Here is a 27,705-nt window from a genome sequence, read left to right as displayed (position 1 = left end):
AAGTCCCAGCTACTTCACTTCTGATCCAGCTCCCTGCTAATGAGCTTGGGAAAGCAGTGGAAGACGGCCCAAGAGGACCCCTGCACCCATGAGGGAGACCTATAAGAAGCTTCTGGTTTCTGTCATCGGATGGGCCCAATTCTAACCATTTCAACCATTTGGGGAGTGAACCAATGGAGGGAAGACCTTTTTCTCTGTCTCTCCCTCTCTCTATAACTCTGCCTTTCAAATAAATACTTTTTAAAATATTTTTTTAAAATTTTTAAAAAGAAAACAAGAAATAAATTATACATTTAGGCTTAGCATTTAGGAAAAAAAATTACTATGCTTCTTTCAGTGTTTTCTGCCTAGCAGAAATGATTTCTAGGAGTAGTTTATTTAAGAATATTGTAAATATTAGGCCTGAATTACGAAAGGAAAATATCTTATATTTCCCAAACAGTCCCCCTTCTAAAGTTGAAATTAAATTTCAAAGCTTTAACCTAAACTTCAAAAGTTAATATCACATCCAAGAACAAAGAAAAAAACTGGTGAGTAGTCATGTTTTATCCAGTAGTTAAGTAGGAAAGAATAATCTGTATTTACAGAAGCTTTTACTTTGGTGTTATGCAACTTGGGAAGTAAAATAAATACTGGAAATTGATTTAATTATTTAATGTCCTATTTAATGTTGTTAATGTAAATAAATTAATGTAGATTAATTTAAAAATCATGTTTGCTCTTCTCTGCTGAGAAAATGAAACTGTATCTGTTTTAATTTTTGGTCTGTTTGTAACTATTGAAAGTTTTACTTCAAGGATAGCTATTTTTTATTCTTCTTGCCAACTTGTATAAGGGGGCTTCAAATAATTCCCGGAAATTTCAAATTATTACTAATTTCTTTTTTTCCACAAACTTTTGAAGCCCCCTCACATTTGGAGTTAAGCCCAATTACCTTACACAATTGCAAAATCTGATTACAGTTGTTCCTGTACCTATTAGGATAGCCTTGAAAAAAAAATAGTCCTCACCATTCAAGTATCAGTAAATATTTTTTGGTAGTTTTTAAATAAGCCCATGGGTTATTTTTTAAATATATCAAGTGTTGAGTGTCACCAGTTGAAAAAAAAAACATGAAATATTTGTGAAAATTGTCAAGGCCTTGCTAATGAATAGATTTCAATGGTTCCCTGCCACCAGAGAATGAGATACTTTATTTATGCACTCAAATTAAACTTTCTTAAAAGCACTTAGGACCATGAAATAAGATAATCTATGTAGAAAATAAGATACATCATATCCTTTCTCTTTCCTCAGTAACTTGGGCTACAAAGAATCAGTGCCATTAAGTTTTAGGAGGATAAGCCCCAACTACATTCCCCAGGAGGAAAATCCCCCCACACCGGTCCATATTTAAAGGCAGTGCTGCTTCAAGGTGATGAAGTGCCTTGTCCCCAGAGCTCTGAAAGGAAATACAATTTAACTGACAAGACTTGCTGCCTTTACTGGTGTTCCCCAGAGTCTGTTTTCCAGATTCCTTCCCTCATAGCTGTTCTCATGAACGGAAGAAGGCACTTTCCCCTGTGACCACCTAATACTGCAGTTGGGCACAGTTTATGCCTCCAGATATGTTAGCACCTACACCTGCAGGAGCCGAATAATCCAGAAAAGAAGGAAATGGAGGCCTATTTTCCCTTTAAGTTTTGCTACTTCAAATTTCCTGGGAGACAAAAAACAGAACTATAGTGGCATCTGTATGCAATTCTAGAAAGAAAGATTTATGAAAGCAAACAACCATGGGAATATTACAATCTGACAAAATACTAGGAATAACATTCCATACTGTAATTCAATCTTCACATGCACGTGGAAAGCAATAGAGGAAATGAGGAGTTAATTGAACATTTGCCAGGTAGAAAGTTGAAATTTTATGAAATGAAATTAACCTTTAGTCTTGTTACCTAAATGATGATGAAAGGCTATTTTTTTGGGATTTGCAGTCTTCAGATTGCAGCATAATAGCATCTATTACTTCCAGTTCTTTGTACTTGAAAACAAAGCTGAAAAAAATCATCCATGTATGGCAGCCACAATTTTTTTTTTAATTTTTTATCTTATTTATTTTTATAGAAAGCATTTATTTAATAAATATATATTTCACAAGTACAACTCTTGGATTATAGCGGTTCTTCCCCCCATACCTACCCTTCCACCCCAAATCATCCCATCTCCTACTCCCTCTCCCATCCCATTCTTCATCAAGATTCATTTTTAATTATCTTTATATATATAGAGAGAGAGTTGATAAGATCAACTCTATACTAAGTAAAGATTTTAACAGGTTGCACCCACACAGAAACACAAAATATAAATACTGTTTGAGTACTAGTTTTGCCATTAATTCTCATAGTACAATACATTTAGGACAGAGGTCCTACATGGGGGGCAAGTGCACAGTGACTTCTGTTGTTGATTTAACAATTGACACTCTTATTTATGACATCAGTGATCAACCCGAGGCTCTTGTCATGAGCTGCCAAGGCTATGGAAGCCTCTTGAATCCACAAACTCTGACATTATTTAGACAAGGCCATAGTCAAAGTAGAAGTTCTCTCCTCCCTTCAGAGAAAGGTACCTCCCTCTTTGATGGCCTGTTCTTTCCACTGGGATCTCACTCACAGAGATCTTTCTATCATTTAGGTCATTTATTTTGCCACAGTGTCTTGGCACAGTGTCCATGCCTGAAATAGTCTCATGAGCTTTTTAGCCAGATCAGAATGCCTTAAGGGCTGATTCTGAGGCCAGAGTGGCATTTGTCGTTCTATGAGCCTGGCAGACACAATTGAGGCGCCCAGTCTTCAGTTGCAAATACTAGAGATTTTCAATTTCTTTTCATGACATACTAAGTTAGTAGGTGGAAAGGTGATGGATACCAGGCACAACTCTTACCAATATAGAAAGAATTTAAGGAAGATTTCATAGGTACTTGCCTTAGGCTATGTTTTAGAAAATTGCTTTAGTTGTATAATTTAAATTAGTTGTTTCATGTCAATTAAAGTGAAGATAAAGCATTTCTAAAGGACAGTTAGAAAAATGTGAAAACTGCTTTATTAAACTTCTCTAGCATACAACAAAGCTAGTGAAATGCACACCATATTTACTTTGATTAAATACAGCAAAATAGCTCTTGGGCCTCTGATCAATGTCCATCTGGAATACTATATCAACTACATTCTATGTAAGCTGTGAAGCCTTGGGGATTTAAAGATGTGCATGGGTAACATTTTGACCATAGCAACAAGTGCACTTAACCAGGGATTACAAGATAAGAAGAGAAGGTTGTGAACATTGTATTACATTAAAATTTCCTTGTGGGTGCCCATCATCAATGTCAAGTGGCTTATAAGAATGGACACTGAGTAGAAGATGAACTGTTACTACCAGCCTGTTAGCAAAGCCCTACAGGGAAAAGAAAAGAGGATTATAATTTATTCTCTTTCAAAAAGAAGTCTCCTTTCTGCCACCTTCTGTTCTACCTTTTTCTTTGATTTGTGAAATTCAATTTATCTACTTTTAACACCCACAGATGAAGAACATAGTTTGGAATGATGTATATTTCCCAGGGAAGTGGGCTTTTAACCTAGCAGTTAAGATGCTCACATTCCATGTCAGAGTACCAAGGTTATATACTCAGATCCAGATCCTGACACCAGCTTCCTTTTAATGTGGACTCTTGGAGGAAGCATGTGGTAGATAATGGCTCAAGTAGTTGGGTCTCTGCCACCCATAAGGGAGGCACAGATTGAGCTCAAGTCTCCTGTCATTGGCCTGACCCTGTCCCAGTCATTGCAGAAATTTCGAGAGTAAACCAGTGAATGGGAGCTCTCTCTGTTTGTCTCTCAAATAAGTAATTTTTTAACTTATAAGCTTATGTAGGCTAGGCTAATCCTCGGCCTACGGCTCTGGTACTCTGGGTTCTAGTCCCGGTTGGGGTGCTGGTTCTATCCCGGTTGCTCCTCTTCCAGTCCAGCTCTCTGCTGTGGCCCGGAAAGGCAGTGGAGAATGGCCCAAGTGCTTAGGCCCTGCACCCACATGGGAGACCAGGAAGAAGCACCTGGCTCCTGGCTTTGGATCGGCGCAGCGCGCCAGCCGTAGTGGCCATTTGGGGGTGAACCAACAGAAGGAAGACCTTTCTCTCTGTCTCTCTTTCTCACTGTCTAACTCTGCCTGTCAAAAAAAGAAAAAGCTTGTGTAGGCACGTGACATAGTGGTTAAATCCCCACTTGGGACAGTGACAACCCATATTGGAGTTCCTGGTTCAAGTCTCAGCTACTCTGCTTCCAATTTACTTCCTGCTAATGCACATTTTGAGAAGCATTAGATGATCCATCAAATACTGAGATCCCTGCAATCTACATGGGAGACTCAGGATGAAGTTCAAGCTCCTGGTTTTGACCTGGTCCAGCCCTGACTGTTGCAAACATTTGGAGAGTGAACCAGTTGATGAATAATCTGTCTCCATCTCTCATTCTCTCTTCTCTCTCTCCCTCTCGCTTTCAAAGAAGAATAAATAAAATTTTAAGTTAAAGGCTGAATTAGTAGAACTTATTCGTATCAAGACCATTGATCAGAAGAACACCACTTTATTAAAAAGCAAAAACAATACAAGTCCACAGGCATGAGCTAAATGTTTCTCTCTCCCTCTCCCTCTCTCTCTCCCTCTCCCTCTCTCTCTCTGCCTCTCCACCCCACAGAAAAGATCTCTCTGCTCTGTGTCTTTTCAATCACTCAAATGTGAACACTTGGGGGTGAAGTGGGATTCTAAAACTTGGAGGCAAAGCCAAAAAGAAGAGCTTCACCTGTGGGTTCCTTGTATAGTAACCACCTTCCTGAACTGAGGCAATCTGAAGAGGTGGTTTATGTTGCAAAGAATGTTAATTAGGAGATCTAGCAAAATAGGAATTTTAAAAACCATGAATAGAATTAAGAAAACGACTGTTAAATATAAGTTACATTTTCCCTAACAGCAGGTGCCATAAACGACAGCAGTCTGAATTCTCTCAGCAGGTAATTGTATTGCTCACAGTCAGTTGTCAGTTTTCTGCTCCTCAGTGTGAAATTAGTAATAGGAAAATGAAATCAATGGGCTGGAATGTAGTTAGAGAGAAAGATAGAGAAAATGAATGAGAATATAGTAGGTGTAGCTTCTAAACCTGCCTAGCTGTGATTCAACCCTCAAATTTTCACCTTTTTTTTGTTCCACAATCCATTATCCTAAGTAGTGCTCTTGAGACAGATCTCTCCCTCAGTATATTGCAACACTAATTTGATTTTTACCCAAGAGGACATTTTTCCTTAACCCTCCATAAATTTCATATCACTGACTTTGGCCCATTAATATAGTTGAATAACTCTTATTAAGATATTTGATTCTGTTATTCAAAACGGTAATTCTCTTCTCTATTTTAATGCCAGGTATAAAGTTAAAAATCTACAATGCCTTCTATTACACTGTTAGTTAGCATATAAGGCAGAGAGGGGTTAATGAAGGCCTTGCAGCTCTCCACCAGAAACATCATTTAATGCTGGTAGCCACTCTTATATCTTCACTTTGGGTGTCATCATACAAATAACTGATTTTACCTTACTCTGCTGTCATCTTAGGTTACTCCCCCAACCCCAACTGATCATACAGTATTTTGGGAGAATTTGCCAGATGTATTGCTGCATCACTATAAGTTGAATCACTACTGCTCTCATAACTATTTTATAAAAGGACATACTGTTCCATTACGTTACTCCTAAATGAATCCATGCAGCACTTTCTGGGGTCACTTCTGCTTTTTAAATACTAACACTTCAGATTTTTAATATACTACTACATGGATAAATTATAATTAAATCCATTCAAGAAATATTTATAGCAACAAAAAGAAACAACCTATTGTTAAATTTAACAACATGGATTATTCTCAAAAGTATTCTGCTAAGTGAAAGAAACCAGTTACAAAAGCCTACAGAGTTTGATTCACTTTATATCACATTTGGGGAGAAAGTAAAGACTATAGGGACAAAAATGAGAAAGCAATGATTGCCAGGAAATAGAATGGAAGAGAATAAATTTAGAAGAGGCATGAGAAAATTTTTGAGTAATGGTGATAGTTGAACAACTCCATGTATTTGTAAAACTTCAACCAACTTATTCAGAAATCAGAGTTTCCTAGATTTAAAAATAAAGTCTCAACTTCATTAATTGTACCAAATGTACCAATTGTTTTAAAAATGAAACTCTTTGAAAAGAATGCAAAGTGCCTTATTATTTAATCTTTCATATGCTAACATAGCACTGTCTTCTGTAGACATTGAACCTCTCTCTAATTGTTCCTTGCCTCCCTTCCTAGAACATAACTTTATTTTTTTAATTTTTTTTAATTTGGCTGGCAGAGTTAGACAGTGAGAGAGAGAGAGACAGAAAGGTCTTCCTTCTGTTGGTTCACCCCCTAGATGGCTGGTACAGCTGGCGCGCTGCGCTGATCTGAAGCCAGGAGCCAGGTGCTTCTTCCTGGTCTCCCATGTGGGTGCAGGGCCCAAGCATTTGGGCCATCCTCCACTGCCTTCCCGGGCCACAGCAGAGAGCTGGACTGGAAGAGGAGCAGCTGGGACTAGAACCAGCACTATATGTGATGCCAGTGCTGCAGGCAGAGGATTAACCAAGTGAGCCACGGCACCGGCCCCTAGAACATAACTTTAAAAATTAAATCCTAATCTGAATATCAGAGCCTCCCAAAAGAAACCAGAACATTTCAGCCTTTTGTTAACTAAATTATTGTATCTCCACCAAGACTGCTGCCTCCTGGAGATGACTAACACCCAGGGATAGGATGAGTGCATGATAATAGTTTCCCATCTCAGACCTGTTTGTTTGTTTTTCCAGACTTATTAAGGTATAATTGGCAGATAAAAATGATATACATTTAAGATGTACAATATGATCACTTAATGTACTTATGCATTGTGAAATGATTACCACAATCAAGTCAATTAACATATTCATCACCTCCCACAGGTACTAGTGAGCATGTGTGTGTGTGTGTGTGTGTGTACATGCACACGCATATATGTGGGGTCTTCAAAAAGTTCTCAGAAAGTTATGAAAAAACTACATGTATTTCAAAAAATTTTGCACCAAAATAAACAATTTTAATTTCCATTTTCTATGGACTTTTTGAAGTTCTTGCAAAAATATAGTATTAACCATAATCACTATGTTGAATATTACATAACCAGGTCTTATTTTTTTTAGAACTGAATATTTGTACCTTTTGATCAACATCCCCCACATGTCTCTAACTCCTAACCCCGGAAAGCACTACTACTACTACTACTACTACTACTCTGCTTCTCTGGTTTGACTATTTTAGACTTCACATATAAGTTAATCCTAAAGTATTTGTTTTTCTGTGTCTGGTTTATTTAATTTAATATAATGGTTTCCAAAGATTCATTCATAATCTAACAATTGGAAGCATTTCTTTCTTTTTTAATGGCTGAATAATATTCCATCTCTCTCCATCTCTCTCTCTGTCTCTCTCTTACATACACACACACACACACACACACACACCATATTTTCTTTATCCATTCACCCATTTACAAATGTTTAGATTGTGTCTACATCTTGTGAATATGTGAATAATGTGAATTATTGTGAATAATGGCTATTGGGAATAATGCTGCAAAGAACATGGAGGTGCAGTTGTTTCTTCCAGATACTAATTTCATCTCCTTTGGATATATACTCAGAAGTGGACTTGCTGAATTATATTGTACTTCCAGTGTTAAACTTCTGAAGAATCTGCACAGTGTTCCCATAATGGTTACATTAGTTTACATTTCCATCAACAGCATGCAATGTTTCCTGTTCTCCACACATCAGCACTTGCTAACTCTTACTTTTTAATGAAAGCCTAGGACACTAGCATGTATAAGGTGATATCTTATTATAGTTTTAATTTGTATATCTCTGATGATTAGTGATGCTGAGAATCTTTTCATAAACATGTTGGCCATTTTTATGTTGTCTTCAGGAAAATGTCTGTTTAGAATATTTGCCCATCTTAAAATTAGGTTATTTGTTGTTGGGGTGGTGGTGGTTTTGTTATTGAGCTGTATAAATTCTTCATGTGCTTTGAATATTAATCTCATATCATATATATGGTTTGCTCATATGTTCTTCCATTCTGTAGGTTACTTTTTCATTTTGTTGATTGTTTCCTTTGGTGTACATCAAGCTTTTCATTTTGATGGAGTCCACTTTATTTTTGCTTTTGTTTCCTGTGTTTCTGGTGTGATATCCAAAAATATCATTGCCAAGACCAATGTAAATGAGATTTTACCTAATGTTTTATTCTAGGAGCTTTTCTTTTTTAAGATTTATTTATTTATTTGAAAATCAGAATTACACAGAGAGAGGAGAGAAAGAGAGAAGGAGAGGTCTTCCATCTGCTGATTCACTCACCAGATGGCTGCAACAGAGCTGTGCCTATCCAAAACCAGGAGCCAGGAGCTTCTTCCAGGTCTCCCATGCAGGTGCAGGGGCCCAAGCACTTGGGCCATCTTCTACCACTTTCCCAGGCCATAGCAGAGAGCTGGATCGGAAGTAGAGCAGCTGGGTCTCAAACCAGTGCCCATATGGGATGCCAGCGCTTCAGGTCAGGGTGTTAACCCGCTGCATCACATCGCCGGCCCCAGCTAGGAGTTTTTCAATTTGAAATCTTACATTTGACTTTCAAGTACATTTTTAGCTAATTGTTGTATATGATATAAGATAAAAATCCATTCTTTTATATGTGGAAATCCAGTTTTCCCAACACGAATTGCTCAAGAGCCTGTCCTTTTTCCAAAGTATATTTTTTGCATTCCTGTTATCAAACATTAGTTAACCATGTATTTGTGAATTTATTTCTGGACTTACTCTGCTATGTTGGTCTATCTGTCTGTTTTTATGCCAGTACCATACTGTTTTGGTTATTATAGCATTGTAATATAATTTGAAATCAGTAATTGTGATACTTCCATCTTATTTTCTTTTTTTTAAAGATGTATTTGTTTAGGGGGCACTTCTATGGTTCCGTATGAATTTTAGGATTGTTTTTCCTATTTCCACAAAAAATATCACTATATTTCTCAATTTATTTGTTTATTTATTGGGGAGAAAGAGTGAGAGGCAATATTCACCCACTAGTTCACTCCTAAACTGCCCACAGTGGCCAAGAGTTTGGTCATGTCTCTGATGTAGGTGCATATTAGCAGAAAGCTAGAATCAGGAGTTGAGGTAAGGATCAAACTCAGGCACTCCAATATGGTATGCAGGTACCCTAACTGACATCTTAACTTTAGAGAGAATGTGTGCTTGCACCATTAGCATTTTGATAAGGATAGAATTAAATCTTACTCTGGGTAGTATGGGCACTTAAAAATATTAATTTTCCCAATCAACACTGGATATCTTTTCATTTATTTATGTCTTCCTCAATTTCTTTCATCAGTGTTGTATAGTTTTCAGTATAAAGAACTTTCACTTCCTTGATTAAATTTATTATTCCTAAATACTTTATTCTCTTTTATTTTGTCATAAATAGGATTGCTTTCTTTTTTATTAATTAATTAATTAATTAAGGAATACAAATTTCTTAAGTACAACTTTAGGAATATAGTTATTCTTCCTACCATACCTGCCCTCCCACCCTCACTCCCACCTCTCCCCCTCCTCATTTTCCCCTTCCCAGTCCCATTCTCCATTAAGATTCATTTTCAATTAACTTTGTATACAGAAGAGCAATTATATACTAAGTAAAGATTTCAACAATTTACACACACATGCACACACACCAAAAAAACTGCTTGAGAACTAGCTTTACATTTAACTCTCATATACAACTTACTGAGGACGGAAGTCTTGCATGGGAAGTTAGTGCGCAGTGACTCCTGTTGTTAATTTAACAATTAACACTCTTATTTATGACATCAGTGATCACCCAAGACTCTGACATGAGCTGCCTAGGCTACGGAAGCCTTTTGAATCCATAAACTCCATCAGTATTTAGACAAGGCCATAAGCAAAGTGGAAGTTCTCTCCTCCCTTTAGAGAAAAGTACATCCTTCCTTTATGACCACTTCTTTCCACTAGGGTCTCACTGACAGAGATCCTTCATGTGGAGCATTTTTTTTTTTTTGCCACAGTGTCTTGGCTTTCCATGCATGAAATGTTCTCATGGGCTTTCCAGCCAGACCAGGAAGACTGAAGGGATGATTCTGAGGTCAGCCTGTTACTTGAAGCAGTTGTCATTCTGAGTCTGCTGTGTGGATTGCTTCCCATGTTGGAACATTCTCTCCTTTTTAATTCTATTATTATTACCAGATACTTAATACTATTTATATGATCACTTTAACACTTAATACTATCCTTATGTTCACTTTAACACTTAATATGAACACTTTAAAACTTAAGATGGCATATTTACCACCCAGAATAATGGGATTTGGGATCCCATAACAAGTTTTTAAACTGTACCCTTACATGTAAGTCCATAGGCATGCATGCAGAACTCTACAGCTTTACAGTTACTAATTTCCTCCTCCTTCTCATTTCCACTCTTATTTTTTACTGAGATCCACCCTCAGTTGGCTTTATACACATATGATTAACTCTGTGTTAAGTAAAGAGTTCAACAAATAGTATAAAGAAAAAAAAAACAAAAACAAAAACTATTTACAGTCAATACAAGGGCAACTCAAATAATCCCTTCTTGAAGTATAAATCTCACTTCTACAGATTTATTTTTAGGTGTTCTATTAGTTATCACAGATCAGGGAAAACATATGGTATTTGTCCCTTTGGGACTGACTTATTTCACTAAGTATAATGTTTTCCAGATTCATCCATTTTTTTGCAAATGACAAGATTTCATGTTTTTTACTGCTGTGTAGTATTCCATAATGTACATATCCCATAATTCCTTCATCCAGTCTTTGGTTGATAGACATTTCAATACATTTCATGTCTTAGCTATAGTGAAGTGAACTGCAGTAAAATGTGGGGGTAAAGCTAACTTTTTTTTACTGATTTCATTTCCCTTGGGTAAGAGCTTTGTAGGATATAGTATTCTGGGTTGACAGTTCTGTTCTCTTAAGACTTGGACTATATCTCACCATTCTCTCCTAGACTGCAGGGTTTCTGATGAGAAGTGTGCTGTGAGTCCAATTGGAGATCCTCTGAAAGTAATCTGGCATTTCTCACTTGCACATTTTAGAATCTTTTCTTTATGTTTTACTGTGATGAGTTTAATTAAAATGCGTCATGGTGAAGATCTTTTCTGTTCCTGTCTAATGGGAGTTCTATGTGCTTCCTGTACTTGGATGTCCCTTTCATTTTCCAAATTAGGGTAGTTTTCTCTTATTATTTCACTAAAAATGCTGTCTAATTCTTTCTGTCTTTCCACACCTTCAAGAACTCCTACAACCTGTATGTTGGGTCATTTGATAGTATCCTGTAGATTCCCAATAGTGTTTTTTAGTTTTCTATTTTCCTCTTCTTGTTTTTGGTTGACTGTATAATTTCCTGTGCTTCGTCTTCTAAGTCAGATATTCTTTCTTCTGCCTCACAAATTCTGTTGATAAGGCTTTCCACTGCATTTCTTATTTTTTCTATTGAATTCTTCATTTCATTTTGATTTCTCTTTAAGATCTCAATTTCGTGGGAGAAACTTTCTTTGATGTCTTGTACAGATTTCAGTAGTTTGTGTATTTGGTTCTGATTACATCTATGTAATCTTTTTTTATTATTATTATTTAACAGGTAGAGTTACAGACAGTGAGAGAGACAGAGAGAAAGGTCTTCCTTCCATTGGTTCATTCCCCAAATGGCCACTACGGCCAGCGCTGGGCCAATCTGAAGCCAGGAGCCAGGTGCTTCTTCCTGGTCTGCCATGTGGGTGCAGGGCCCAAGCATTGGACCATCCTCCACTGCCTTCCTGGGCCACAGCAGAGCTGGGCCGGAAGAGGAGCAACTGGGACTAGAACCCGGAGCCCATATGGGATGTAAGCAGAGGATTAACCAAGTGAACCACGGCGCCAGCCCCCATACATCTATGTAATCTTATGATCAATTTTTTTAATTCCATTTCTTGCATTTATTCAATCTCATCATCTTCACAATCTAGTATTTAATTGTTGTGTTCCTTTGGGGGTATCACGTTGTCTTCCTTATTCTTGTTTCTTGAATTGGTGCATTTGTTATTTGGCATTTGTGGAGCTACTCCTTGGTTTCTTTGTTTTTTTCCTCTGTGGTGGCTTTATCTTTGTATTACACTTCTGTAGATAAGTGAAGTGTCTGCTTGCAGTGAATATCTAGAGATGTGTGGTGGATGTGGCCAGGAAGCTTTATCACCAGTGGCTTCGGCTGCTGCAGTCTGGTCTTACTTCACTCTGCAACGCCGGTGCATAGGCTCTCGGCTGCTGTGGTCCTGAGTTGTGGGCATCCATGCCTTCCAAGTAGGTCCATTGTGTCCCTCTAATTTGCATAGTGTTTCCTCTGCAATTTTCTCCCTAACTCTTCCTGAGACTGAACTCTCTCCATTTTTTAAAAATTATCTTATAGACAGGATTGCTTTCTTAATTTCTTTTCTGCATAGTTAGTTGTCAGTATATAAAAATGAAATATTTCTGTATCTGCCACTTCAATAAATTTACTCCTTAGTTCTAACAGTATTTTACTGCAGTTTTTATATTGTCTATATAAAAATAATGCTGTCTTCAGAGACAATTGAACATCTTTTTTCTGATTCCAATGCCTTTCATTTCTTTCTGTTTCCTACTTGCTCCTGTCAGAATTTCCAGAACTATGCTAAATAGACATGGTGACAGTGGACACCAATGTCTTGTACATGATCATAGCTGGAAAGTTTCCAGCTTTTCATCATTAAGTATAATATTAGCGTGAGCTTGTCATATATGGCCTTTCTTATGTTTAGTTTGATTTCCTCTACTCCTAAACTATTGAAAAATTTTTATCAAGGAAGGGTCTTGGATATTATCAAACCATTTCCCTTCATCCACATATACTTTTGTTATTGCTGTCGCTGGCCTGTGGTTTGGTTGGAATGTGTCTTAACAGACTCTGTACTATTTTTAAGATTAGATTATAACTTTTGATTATTGATTTATAGTAGCATGCCCAAACCACAAATTTTTCTCTGTGTGTGTCTTTGAATACTTCATTAAACCAAACCACAGATTTTTGCGGAAACACATAACATCTCATTTTCCATTTGTGGTTAATATCTGGTATTCTTTGATGATCACTTGTGCTCTTTCTAATGCTACCCACATTGCTCCCACTCCTTGTCCTCTTTTTGCTGAGACCTTAGCCACAGATTAGCCTCTCTTTGCTGTCTTCTGTGTACTCTTGTTTCATATCCTTTTTGGATATAATGTTATTCTTTTTGGGGGGATGTTACTCCTTTTTCCCCAGAACTCCATTTAAGTCCTCTCACCAGTTCTGCAAATTTCTATCCTTTGGCAAGAGCACAACTTTTTTTAATAGCTTAAGCAAAGGACTTGGAAAGCAACTCTTCTTGGTCTTCATTATCAAAGGAGATTTAAAAGGTGAATAGAATTTAGATGGGCTAGAAAGAGGAAGGATACACAAAGGTACACAAATACAAATGACCATCATATGTTTCAGCATTAAAGGAAGGTAAACCTGAGAAGAACCTTACAAAAATAATGTAATAGAAGAGATAATTGCTTGCAGTAAAGAAATGAGTCTTGGAAGTACATTTGTATATTCTGCCTCTGCCCAGCATAATAAAAGTATATAAAATAAAATGAGGGACCAGTGCTGTGGCATAGCAGGTAAAGCTGCCACATGGGTACCGGTTCAAGTCTCAACTGCTCCACTTTTGATCGAGCTCTCTGCTACAACCTGGGAAAGCAATAGAAGATCGCAAAAATCCTTGGGCCCCTGACCTACATGGGGGCCCTGAAGGAAGCTCCTGGCTCCTGGCTTAAGTTCAGTGCAGCTCTAATGGTTGCAGCCATCTGATGAGTGAACCAGTGGATGGAAGACCTCTCTTTTTCTCTCTGCCTCAGCCTCTCAGTAACTCTGACCTTCTAATGAATAAATTTATCTTAAAAACTAAAAATAAAAAAATTTAAAAATGAGATGTATTTATTCCAAAGGCAGATGACAGAGAGAAAGGGAGAGGCAGACGGACTTTTTACCCTGTGGTTCACTCCTCAGACGGCCTCAACAGCTGGGGCCAGGCTAAGCTGAATACAGGAGCCAGGAATTCTATTTGGTCTCCCATCTGAGTGGTAGGGACCCAGGAACTTGAACCATCATCATCTGCTACTTCTTAGGTGCATTATCAGGGAGCTGGATTGCAAGCTAAGGAACTGAGACTCTCATTGGCACTATGATATGGGATGTGAACATCTTGAGTGGTGACTTAATCTACTATGCCACGTGCCAGCTCAGCAAAAACATTAGAAATGCATCATGTGGGTTATGGGTAAAGCTTCCACCTGCAAGGCCCACATCCCATATGGACACCAGTTCAAGTCTTGTCTGCTCCAATTCTAATCCAGCTCCCTGCTAATGTGCCTTGGAAAGCAGTGAAAGATGGCCCACGTAGCTGGGTCCCTGCACCTGTGTGGGAGACCCTGGCTCCTGGCTTCATATCAGCCCAGAACCTGGCTTCAGACCAGCCCAGCAGCCATTTGTGGAGTGAACCAATAGATGGAAGAGCTCTCTCTCTCTCTCTCTCTCTCTCTACCCCTCTCTCTGTGTAACTCTGCCTTTCAAATAAATAAATCTTCTTTAAAAAATGTGTCACTCAGATAGACATATCTAACACAATGCTACTTGTCTCTTCTTTTTAATTAAGAAGTGGGTTTTTAAACTTTTATTTTTAAAAAATGTACTTGAAAGACAGAATAAGAGATGGAAAGACAGACAGATATCATCCATCCCTTGGTTCACATCCAAAATGCCTACAGTACCCAGGGCTAGTTTGGGCCAAAGCCAAAAGCTCAGAACTCATTCTTGGTTTCCCATTTGTGTTCAGGAACCTAAATACTTGAGCCATAACCTCTTGCTTTCCACATCAGCAGTAAACTGGAATCACTAGAAGTGGAACCAGGACTTGAATCCAAGCACTCTGATATGGAATGTAGGTATCCTAAGCGGCATCTTAACTGCTGCACCAAGTGTCCACCCTTAGTTTTATCTTTCAATTTCCTCATTAAGAATAAGGTTTTAGATTAATTTCAATTTAGAAGAACTTCTACTTTTATATTTTGACTACCTACCTCAAACATCATGGTTACTATTTAACCCAGATGATAAACTTACAGCTTAAAATTATGACTTTCCAAATGTAAAACTGATCTCCATTATCAAAAGTTATTTTGATATATATATTACTATTACATATATTACTATGGTTTGTTACCTTACAGGTGATCTTACTTTATTTCACATCTAGGACTGAAAGTCAGTCTTGCCATTTCTACTTTTATTTTTCCATTAATCATCCTCTCCTTTCTTGTATATCACCAGGAATGAGATATACACCTATTTCTGGAGTGATTGGGGCTAACAGAATAGCATAATACTCCCTGGAATTCCTTTTAATCATCCTGTAATAGCACACTTTTTCTTTTTGCACTATTCCAGAACATTAAATCTCTTTATTTGAATTAAATAAACTTCACTGAAGACTGCTAGAAAAGACTATGCCTTGTAACTTAGTATCATGTTTTCTGATGTGCAAGAAATGTTATGGCAATTTTAATAATTTACATAGTGTTTTCTTATTGAAAGATGATACTTGAAGCACTTACTTTTCTTACATTGAATATTTCACAATTGATTTTAGAGTTTTCTGTTTAAGTCCACTTTCAACTTCCATAAGTTTCTGTGTATATCTTGGTTTTAAGAAGAGCTGTATAAGCATTAATATCCCTCAACTAAAACTTAGGTTGGAAAACAACTTGCAGATGTTCTGTTAAACCAATGTCACTGTACAAAGATAAATAACTTCCTCTAACTCAAAAAGTGCCTAAGATCAGAGCCAATGTACGCCCAAAGGACAAATCCAGAGCAAAATGACAATACAATATACTAATGAACAGATAGCCATTTGGAAGCAAGAAAATCTATCAACCAAGAATTGATATCAGCTTAAGAGGAATTTTTCATTATGATGATAAATCTTTTCTCAACATGGGTGACTACAGCATTCATACAAACCTATGTACTTTGCACTTGATATTTAAAAACTCTTCTCTTAGGAAAGTAAATTCGAAGAATCATCATCTTGTAGGCTTACAAGGCTGTCTGCAGAGCAAAGATAGGTCATAGAAACTGAGCTAAAACAGTCAACAGAAATGTGATTTCTCAAAGAGGAATATAACATACCCTCAGCTTGAGACAAATGTAGATGCAAAGGCAACATAGTACAACCAGTTTCTCAGGCAATCTCTCTGGGCCTCAGCTCTTTATCTGCAAAATGGAAATAATGATATCTACTTCTTAGTATTATAGATAGGAGTATATATAGGTGACGCAGATAAAGAACTTAGAGCAGAGCCTGGAATATGTTCAGAACTCAACTACTGGCAACTAAGTTTAATATTAACCCTATTGAAACTAAATACTGCATATACAGATATCAGTGAAAAGGTGAGTCACAACCAAAAGGAGATGCCAACTTAAATGAAAATAAAATCCATGTAATAGTACAGTGAGCACTAAACTGGAATTCAGCTTAAGAAAACACACAGTTTGTACCTAGAACCAAGCACTTTGGACATCAATAGTTGAATTCACTCAGTTTCTTTTTCTGGGGGGCGGGGAACCTCAGTTAATTCTTCCACCACTCCAAACAATTTCATTTGTTTTCTAGTCATCATGACAGATTCCAAATCATTTGTATTCCCTTCTAGTTGTCTCATTATAGAAATGAAGCTAAAATCAGTCTTTCTGCTCAGCAATGCACTGCAGAAAAGATAAAATATATTTGAACTATAATGTCTTATACTACAAATTTTGTACCCATGATTTTCCAAACACTGATCATTTTAACTTTGTAAATAATCTGAGACTGAAGTTCCTGTATCTTCTTTTTAACTTACGAGCTTTGTAAAATACTCAGAGAAGAGATGACAGTCATCTGTGGAATATAATGATGATACACAGAAAATTTTGCCCTCACCATGAATATATCACAACATCTATCATTTATCAAGCACTTAATATAGATCTGGCATCATCTGTGCACTTAGCACTGATTAATGTAAGCAATAACTCACATGGTAGATATGACTATTACCTCCATTAAGGTATATCAGAAGGCTCCCTTAGACTTCAAATCCCTCATTTGCATTATTTTAAAAATCATTATTTTGACAGATTAAAAATCATATACTCTAAAGTGGGTAGTTAATATATTATGAAGGATGGCACTCTGATTTTTTGAAACTGCTAATATCATAATAACTATAAAAACCTAAGAGTTGTAAGCAGTTAATGCCTTCACTTATTGAATGTACAATATATTTATCTACAATGTTGTAGATTTTATAACATGTGCATAACATATGACAGCATGATTTTTCTATATTATTATAAGATGTAAGTTATAGGGAGCAAACTTGCAGTTTCAATTTGGAATAATTGAAACAAATAATCTGGGTAGTTTCTGTTCACAAAAAGAGTGAATCTACAGTTATGTATTTGTTCATCCAGAGATGAAAAGTTGACATGGTTAGAAAGGCTACGTCTATTGAGATTACCACAATATTCACTACATTTCCATACTAGTTTACAATTATTAGTTGGTTATAGTCCATGATCCAAACGTAAAGTGACCAATGTAAGATAGATTGTTGTTTCTTTACTGTTTAGGAGTCTGGAGGTAAATAGGTTCCTTTCATCTTGCTCAATCCCTGCCACCATCTGTATAAAATGCATGGCTGTTTTCAGAGGAACTTAGAGCAAATGGAAATTGAATATATCACTTCTCTTCATAGTTCACCTCCAAACCTAGTTGCAACAGAAGCTCAGAAACATAGCCTCCGGATGATTGATAGCATGGCCAAGCAAAACTGTGTTAGTATAAAAGAGAAGAATGAAGTCATCAGGCACAATCAGTTGGTCACGATTTACTCTTATGTAGTCTTTGTCTATACAAGCATGTATACCATTTTTGAAAGTGAGATGATTCCCACACATAGAAAGCTGAACTTTCTAATTAGATGGAAAGTCAAGTTATATGTTAAATACTCAGACAAGCTAGAAACCAATGCATATTAAGTCTATTAATGATCAGTCTTCTTTCAAATAGAGTCTAAATTTTTTTAAGGATTTATTTTATGGGGCTGTCACTGTGGTGTAGTAAGTCAAGCCTCAGCCTGCAGTGCCGGCATCCCATATGGGCACTGGTTCATGTCCTAGCTGCTCCTCTTCTGATCCAGCTCTCTGCTTATGGCCTGGGAAAGCAATGGAAGATGACCCAAGTGCTTGGGGGCCTTCACCTATGTGGGAGACATGGAGGAAGCTCCTGACTTCTGGCTTAGGATTGCCATTGCAGCCATTTGGGAAGTGAACCAGTGGATGGAAAATCTTTCTCTCTGTCTCTCCCTCTATCTGTATCTCTGCCTCTCAGATATTTATTTGAAAGTCAGAATCAGACAGAGAGACAGAAAGAGCTCTTCCAACCACTGGTTCACTCCCCCAGATGGCCACACAGGTAGGGCTGGACCAGGCAAAAGCCAGGATTCAGGCGCTTCCTCTGGGTCTCTCCCAAGGATACAAGGGTCCAAGGACTTGGGCCATCCTCCGATGCTTTCCCATGTGCACCAGCAGGAAGCTGGTTTGGAAATGGAGCAGCCAAGACTCCAACTAACGCCCATATGGGATGACTGTGCTACGGATGGCAGCTTAACCTGCTGTGCCACAGCACTGCCCAGTTCTAAATCTCATGGTCAGAGGGTGATACTTTGACTTGTTCTGTGTCATCCATGATGCTCAGAACCACTTAGGACACAATAAATGCCTCTTTAACTGAATACTCTGGATTAAAGGAGGAGAATTTGCTGTTTCACATCATGCTACAAATTATTCTTTTCTCTTTTCCTACCATTTCTCATTTCCAGTTTGATCACTCATGGCTTTGGGACTCCAGCAATATGTGCAGCTCTAAGCACTTTCCAAACAGTCCTCAGTGAAATGCTGAACTACTTGGAAAAACACACTACTCATAAAAACGGTGGAGCAGCGGATTCTGGCCAAGGACATGCCACCTCGGAGAAGGCCCCCCTGCGGAAAACTTCAGAGGCTGCCGTGAAAGAGGGCAAAACAGAAAAGACAGACTAGCTACATCAAACAGAATCTATTTCCAGAGAGTCTTGCTGCTGATATTTTTTCTAATATATATCATTGAGGGTGACTAATCTTCAGTGGACCAAATCTCTACCCTTCCCCCAATCCTCCTTAAGAAACAAAAATGGAAATGAAAAATGAAACAAAAAAGAAAAAAAAAAAACAAAAAAAGAAAGAAAAAAGGAAAACAGCAGTGTAACTGTGTAATGGAATTGTCACTTTTTAATTTTATGTTATGATAAACTCCTTTCGTGCACGTAACTTACTGTTCTGAATTATATACATCACAGTTTTTAAGCACCTCTGGACTTTGGAGAGGCAGCACATGCTTTTCACATCTAACTGATGCACTTTCTTGTCCAACTACATAGAAAGCATGACCAAACTGGAACCTACCACCAGTACTTATGGCTCCAGTTTTTCTTGACTCCCTGTAACTTAAGAGTGCCTCTTTCCATTAAATAGAACAATTTGAAAATTAATCTATTAGAAGATTTTTGGGGGACTGTAAAGGGCAGTAATGGACATTTGTCCTAGAATTGAAAGCAGTTCCAAAATTTTGGTCACCCCTAGCCCAGTTAACTACCAGTGCCTTGGTGGTATCTAATTCCAGAAAGCTCTCTCCTTTCTATGATGTTCCCATCCGTTCCCAGGCTCGTTTCCCCCCTATATCCACACTACCCCCACTTCCCTTAGAAGGTACTCAGAAAGCATAATACTAAAAGGATAGGAAATGAACTCGTCTGTCCATTCTCATATCACCAACCTAGCAGTTTGAAGAAGCCAACTGCGTTTAATGGGTCAGGGTAGGACTGATAGAGGAGAGGTAGTTTTGCCACTGTCAGGCTCTTAATGGAAAATACTAGCATTGTTTTGCCTAGAAAAGTATGGGAACAGGACCAGTAATCTTTCTGGGAAGTCCTGCCCCTCAGAGTCAGGAGATGAGTCCAGGGATCTAGTGCAGGTCCCTTGAAATGCTGGTGGCCAATGATTGTGTGGTTAAAACGAGAGTCATTCTCTTCTACTTTTGTGCTTCTACCCACCTGATAACTGTGTTCTAATCCTTTGGAGGCACAAAAGCATTCAGGTCTGTGTTCAATAAAGAAAACAAAACCAGATTGAAAGAGAAGATTTTTACTTTTAAGATGCTTCCTTTTTTCAGAGCTTGTTCTTACAGCTTCACTGTCCTTTAGTTAAGATACTGGAAACAAGAGACTCTAGGTTGCAAAGGCCAGGGGTAATTGATGTAAGTTTGGTTCATATAAATTTGTATGTGTCAAGAAATCTGATTGGTTCCACACTGTACTAACTTTTCTACAGTTAACAATTTTCAAACTTCTAGGCAAATAAAAATATAGGTCATTGTCCTTATTTAAAGAAAAACAATCATTTTAGTAATGTACGAACTCCCAACATTTAGTTTTAGCATGAAAATATTCTCTTCTCATTAACATATTTCAATTACTTTCAAAAAGTCTCTGCCATATTATAAACGCTATGGGGAATATTACTATTATGTTTAATTGAGAGGACAAAGCTCAAAAGTTTTCATGTAGAGATCACAAAAACTATTTTTATCTAATAGTAATTCTTAAAATCAATTGAACTTTATCATCAATCCTGTACATAAAAAGAGGAACCATAATCAATTAAAATATAATTTTTCTAGACTAAATTCAATTAACAGAAGACACCACCAAGGATTTCCATAATAAAGGAATTTTATACCTATACAGTAGAATAGCTTAATATAAAGAATTGTAAAAATAATGAATTGTGACTTAATGTGTTTAGTTCCATTTTAAAATTTTTACCCTTATTCATGGCTTTAATGGTTTTTGAAATAAAATAGAATAAATCCAACATTCTGCTGCAGTTCCAAATTTCATCACAAAATAAATGATTCAATCTTACATGACATTTCTCATATTGTAAAATACACATATGAAACAAAAATGGTAAATATTTCAGTTTAATAAGTAGTAGGAAAGTTATATACAGATAATGTGGACTACTATTTCCTTAATGAAATTTCCACATTAACTTTCTTTTATGTCATTTATTATTAACAATACATACATATTAAATATGGTATTTTGATATGCATTTCTGCTAGGTACTTAATGTAGTTACATACCATGTCAAATGTTCACCAATAATCAGACAAAAAATTAGATCTGGCTTATATTATCTGCTTACTTTTTCACCCTTAGTAGTAACTAGTTGGGGTCTTAACACCTTGATGGGGTGTTATTATTTATTAGGGTTGGAAACAGAAGTATAACTATAACTACAGTGCATACTATTTACCAAGATTTGGGGTGACTTAAGAGCCTTAACTGGACAGCACCCATTGTTTAACTTAACTGGTTACTAGGGCATAAATTAATTGATGGACTGCTCCTGTTTAGAATCTTTATTTATTATCATATTCTAATATACATTGTTAACATATCAGCCTTTGCCTTGTATATAATAGGAACTCAACACTTTTTAAATAAATGATTAAATGAATGTGTGTGTGTTCTTTGTCCAAAATGGGCCAAAGGACCTTTATTTGTTTTCAAGACTCAGTGCTTCAATCTGGATGGTTTCTTCCATGGTGATTTGTGAATGCTTATTTTAATTTAAGTGAGAAATATTTCCATGATGGCACATTAGCTGCAAGTAGATATATTTAATATTGAACAATAAGGAAGTTAGTTACCAGAATTTAAAAAGTGAAGTTATAATAATCATTATCACATTTTATAGTAAAGGAGAATCGATCACCAAAATTTGCGTGATTTTCAGTGTTATAATAAGTAATAAAGTGAAGAAAAAGCTTTTGAATTCAATTATTACTTGCTCTGAAAATTTGTCCAAATCTCTCATATTTACTCAAAATTCATCATGGCAATTAATATAAAATTTTTATATTTAAACTTAATGAAGGAATAAGTTAAATTTCTATATGAAGACATGTTTGTTTTAAGACTTTCAATAATCAATTTAAATTCTACTACAGTGGCTATTTCATTAGAGTTACCAGTTAACTTCACTTTGGTAGCTCTGGAGAAATAAATGAAAACTGAATTACTCTACATTTCTCTTCTCTGTAAAGAACAGGTCACTGGAAAGATGCCTACTATATTCTTCTTCTGCCTTTTTAAAAAAGATACCTTATAAATAAGGATTATTTTTCCAGATATACAGTTCCTTGCTCCTTTTTCTTCCTTGGAGGCTATGTTCTCTTCAATATTTAGGACAGAACATGACCCATAAGCACCTTGACCTCAGTGACCCAAATGTGACAGTGATAAGATTGTCCTTCTGTCACATGGTACATTTAAGGAAAATGTGTCAATAAATTATCCTTGTTAATAATGGGTATAACAATCCATATTCCTATTTTTTTCTTTCTATACCTCCTTGGAAGCATTTTAGACCAGTTGAATTTAAAAATTAAATCTGAAACCTTTACACAAGAGTGTGCTCTCTCCTTACAAAAAGCCAATACAACATGTGAGAGGTTGCATGGCCTAGTGACTAGAAGTGTAGATTCTAAAGCCAAATTACCTGGATTCAAATCATGGCTCTTTCACCTGCTACTGTGTGATCTTGGGCAACTTGCTGAACCTCTCTGCCTCCATTACCCTATCTGTAAAATGAGGATAACAAGAGACACCCTGGTAAACAATTACTGTCAGAATGAGTCAGTGCATCTAAACTGCTAAGAGCAGATCAGGGGCAGGCCATGCTATGTGAATGCTAAACATTGTCTTTAGTACTGAGAGTTTGGATAAATCTTTTTTTTTTAATCAGAGATTCATTTCTCCTCAGTTTCATGTACCCCTTCTATGCCAGGCTGTGTCCTAGAGACTGCAGATAAAGAATTGAACATTTTTCCCATGGTCAAGCTTCTCACACTTTACTATGAAGATAACAACAGTCTGAATATGGTGAATCTGTTGATGAAAATGTACAGAGGGTGCCCTGCCTAGGCCAGACCAAGGTCTAGGAAGCAGAAGCAGGGTGGAGATGGAAGGGTGGGAAGTCAAGGGAAAAACATTGAATGAAAACATCTGGGGTAGGATGCTATTTTTAAAGCTAACAGATGCACTTTACGTTTCTGGTAATTCTTACCTTCCTCCCACATCTTGGGGCAGCCAACATTTTGCCTCAGGAAAGAAATGTGATACAGAAGAACTCAGGCAACAAGTGAGTTAAACTTTGATACAAGTTTTCAATTTCAAAATCTGTGGGCCTTAGAGGACTTGAAGTTTAGAAACCTATGTGCTAGGATATTTTTCTCTCTTTCTCTCCACCTCTGCCCTCTGACCACACACACTAGACCTCAGAAAATAGTTCGCAGATTGGGGAAAGAATGAGAAAAATGAAATTTTTAAAAACTTAACTATCAATATCTCTTAAGATAAGACCATGTCCTACTATGAAGTTTGGGTGTGAATCTCATGACAAGGAGAACTATGTGCTCATCCCAGAGAAAAGCCCAGGGAGAAAAATCCCATCAAGGAGCAGAGGCAAAAGAACTGCTTATGAGAACCAGGCAGCTGATTCTCAGCCCCACAGAGTGTCTCCCTGGAAACTCTCATATTCCATAAATGTAGGAGTAGATGCAAAATTCAGGCCCTGGATTCAAATGCCTGTAAAAAGGCTTCTGTTAGCCAAAGGTCAAGGATATGCTTGTGTCTTTCCAGAGAATGTGGAACAGCCCATTTGGGTACCAGCCAGAAGCATCAAGCCTGCAACTGACAGCCAACGAGAACCAGCTGAACAAGACTGAGAATCTGCCTTGTAGCAGGCGCATCTCCCCTATCATCCTACCCTGAGAATCTGCCCATAGCCACATCCATTAGTGTTCTATACCCCACTAGCTCTGGTCAGCCACTCAAACGGCCCACAGCCTGTGTGCAGTCACACCATTCCTGATTACCATTGTTCCTCATTCCTACCCCTATCTGAGCAAGCAATCCTGTGGTCTCTTGTTTTGAATGCTGGTTAGTCAACGACGGGTAAGATCCCCTGGGGGACAACCTAAGACAGGCAGAGCTGCATAGGGAGACCACGTAGAAACGGGGTCAACAATGATATGGCCAAGAATCATGCCTCCGTTGCTCAAAAATAAACAAAAAGGGGAAAATGTGGTGGAATGAGAAGGCCGTACCAAGATGGCCACTGGCAAGCGAGCGTCAGTTGCTCAGGAATGGCTTTGAAACCCACCGGGCAACAGAGCCTGCCTGGCAACAGGCTGTGATTGGATGGCTTCGGAGCCTGCCTGGCAACAGGCTGTGATTGGTTAGGGCATAGACTGCCCCTTGACCGGATTGGCTGCCTTGGCTATATAAACTGTTGTACCAACTGAAATAAACGAGTCTGCAGGCTGCTGGCCTCTGGCCTGCTTTCACCCGACTCCTGGGGTCTGTGTGGTGACTCAGCGCCTCTTGACCCCACCACGCTCCTCCTCTCAGAAGAAATCAACCTCAACAACTCTCAACATGGCACAGACAGGACAGAATGATAATGGCAGAAGCAAGGAAACTGAAGCGGCAGTTGCAGCATCCCAGAGGCATGCCATGGCAACACAATATTTCCATATCATACAGGTGCAATTGAGATAGCTGGCAAGCCTGTGAAATCTCCACAGGCTGGAAACAAGTATATGTAAGAGAAACCTGAACCACATGCCAATCAAAGACCAGAGAGAAATTCAGAAACCCCTCTAGGGATTTCAAATAAAGAAAATGTAACAAAGAGAACAGGTTAAGCAGGTGTGAGAAAGCTGAAAGAACAAAAATGAGACAGTATGTTCCCCAAATATCAGTAATTGAGAAGACAACTACCATCCCCAGAGATGGCAGCAGGGGTAGGGGTAGGGCAGGGCTAACAAGAGTAAGGAGGTGAAGTTACCTGAGTCTTGGAACTGGAAAAAGCACACCTCCTTCCTACTCAAGGTTATTGATCAAACCTCAGAGACAGCCTTGTCAAGACTGGTGCTGGTGGCACTTGTGAGAAACCAGAGGAGCCTCATACTGGGTGAAAAAGAAGCTGGAGGTTGGATCCCAAGCCTTCCCTTCTGCAGGAGAGACTGCCAGGAAAAGACACATGGGGGCATCCTTTTCTCTCCTCCTTCCTTCTAACTCCAACTCCAACTCCAACCAGTGTCTCCCATTGGCAGAATCTGATGAGAAGCCAAATGGCGGGGCCAGCGTTGTGGTGTGGTGGGTGAAGCCGCAGCCTGCAATGCTGACATCTCATATGGGCACTGGTTCTGGTCCCAGGTGCTCCACTTCTGATCCAGCTCCCTGTTGGTGGCCTGGGAAAGCAGTGAATTGGGCCCCAGCACCTATGTAGGAGACCTGCATGAAGCTCCTGGCTCCTGGCTTTGGCCTGTCCCAGCCCAGGGGCTGTTGCAGCCATCTGAGTGAACCAGCAGATAGAACTCTAACTCTCTCTCTCTCTTTCTCTGTCTCTTCCTGTCTCTGTGTAACTCTTTCAAATAAATATATAAATCTTTTTTAAAAATCCAAATGACAAAGGGTTGAAAAATAGAGTGCAGATTTCCCACACCAGCATCACACAAGATGGGGAAATAAACATCTCTGCAGAACCAATATTACCAGGGGAAGACCCAGCCCAGATGTTCCTCCCACACTTCATGCTCAGTAAACCCTCCCTACCCAATATCTCAGAGCATAGATACAAGTCTTTTGCACAGTTTATAACATCCTTTTAACCTTGCCCCTTTTCTCTTCTTCAGCTTCTTCCAGGTTTATCTCATATCCCTACTTCCCTTCAATCACTCTCTCACCCCCTACACACACACTCCATAGTCTAGCCATATTAAGCTTCTTTGAACTGTTGAAACTTTCCATGATCTAAGACTTTGCCTATATAGTTAGATTATCATGAAACCTTATGTTCTTTATAATCACCATCACCATCTGTTTCCTACTTATCATTCATTTGGTTTAAAGTCACTAATGCAGTGAATTTATATGAGGTTTCTATTGCTGCATAACATATTATCACAAACATAGGGCAAAACTCAACATTCATTTACTAGTGCACATTTCTATAGGCTACAGGTCTAAGCTAGTCTCAACTGGATTCTCTGCTTAGGTGCTCATAAAGCTTACTCCACCTACCAGTCATGCTGGGCCATTTTCTGAAGGTTCTTGAGCAAAATCCTCTTCCAAGCTCATTCAGATGACCAGCAAAATAATTTCCATGTGATTGGGGATGAAGTTCCTGACTGGCTAGCAGCAGGTGTCATTAGCAGCTGTCAGAGGCTGCTCTTAGGTCTTCGTCATACGGCAGACTCCAAGTTCAAACTAAACATCAGTGAATTGAACCAACATGATTTCCTCCAATTTTCCAATCTGGTACCAACTGGAGAAACTATCTCTGCTTCTAAAGGACTCACCTGACTATTGGGACACCCAGATGACTTCTTTCTCTTTTTCTTTTTTAAATTAACTCAAAGTCAACTAGCTAGAAGTGTTAGTTACACAATGAGAAATTCTCTTTACCATCTAAAAGAACACAATCATGAGTGTGATATCACATTATACTCTAGAATTAGCATGGATAGTCTTGAGAATTCATTCTTAGAATGCTATCTACCAGGCAGTATTATGGCACAGCAGGTAAAGCCTGCAGTACCAGCATCCCATATATGGGATCCAGTTTGTATTCCAGCTGCTCCTCTACCAATCCAGTTTTCTGCTATGGCCTGGGAAAGCAGTAGAAGATGGCCCAAATACTTGGGCCCCTGTACCCATGTAGGAGATCCAGAAGAAGCTCCTGGCTCCTGGCTTCGGATTGGCCCAGCTCCAGCCATTGCAGCCATTTAGGAAGTTAACCAGCAGATGGAAGATGGCTCTCTGCCTCTGCCTCTCTGTAACTCTGCCCTTCAATAAATAAATAATTGTAAAAATGCTATATACCATGGACATTTTCTTGGATTTCCTAAACCAGGCTACTTTTCTCTTTTGAGCTCTCATACTAGCACTTATTCTTGTCGTGTCATTTACCAAAACTTGATTATAATTATCTGCTTGATTACCTTTCCTATTACATGGATGATCCTCAGTTTCTACAATTGTAAAATGAGGAAAATTATATCATTCAGGTCACTAAGTTGTTATAAGTATTAAATGAAACATTCCATGTAAAACAATAAATAAATAAGTAAATAAATAAGCCTTTAAAAAAGAAGGTATTAAGATTATATGAGAGAAGTAGGGACAACCATAAATTATTGGAATCCCTGTAAG

At 38.0% G+C, this 27,705-nt stretch overlaps 1 protein-coding gene across 2 annotated transcripts in view; it reads left to right on the top strand.

Moving 5' to 3' along the window:
• The window catches only part of TFAP2D (transcription factor AP-2 delta), a 74,737-nt gene extending 52,797 nt beyond the window's left edge, over positions 1 to 21,940 (top strand). For both annotated transcript variants that reach the window (XM_089333199.1, XM_008263039.5), the window contains one exon: positions 19,201 to 21,940. In XM_089333199.1, coding sequence (XP_089189325.1) covers positions 19,201 to 19,420 — 220 coding nt within the window. In that variant the 3' untranslated portion in view covers positions 19,421 to 21,940. The remainder of the gene's footprint in view (positions 1 to 19,200) is intronic.
• The last annotated feature ends 5,765 nt before the right edge of the window (positions 21,941 to 27,705 follow it).

Source organism: Oryctolagus cuniculus, chromosome 5 (assembly GCF_051225735.1).
Source record: "Oryctolagus cuniculus isolate XC-2025 breed Fujian yellow rabbit chromosome 5, ASM5122573v1, whole genome shotgun sequence".
Lineage (NCBI taxonomy): Eukaryota > Metazoa > Chordata > Mammalia > Lagomorpha > Leporidae > Oryctolagus > Oryctolagus cuniculus.
Note: the sequence above shows the minus strand (reverse complement) of the source record. Positions and strands in the feature narration are given on the sequence as shown.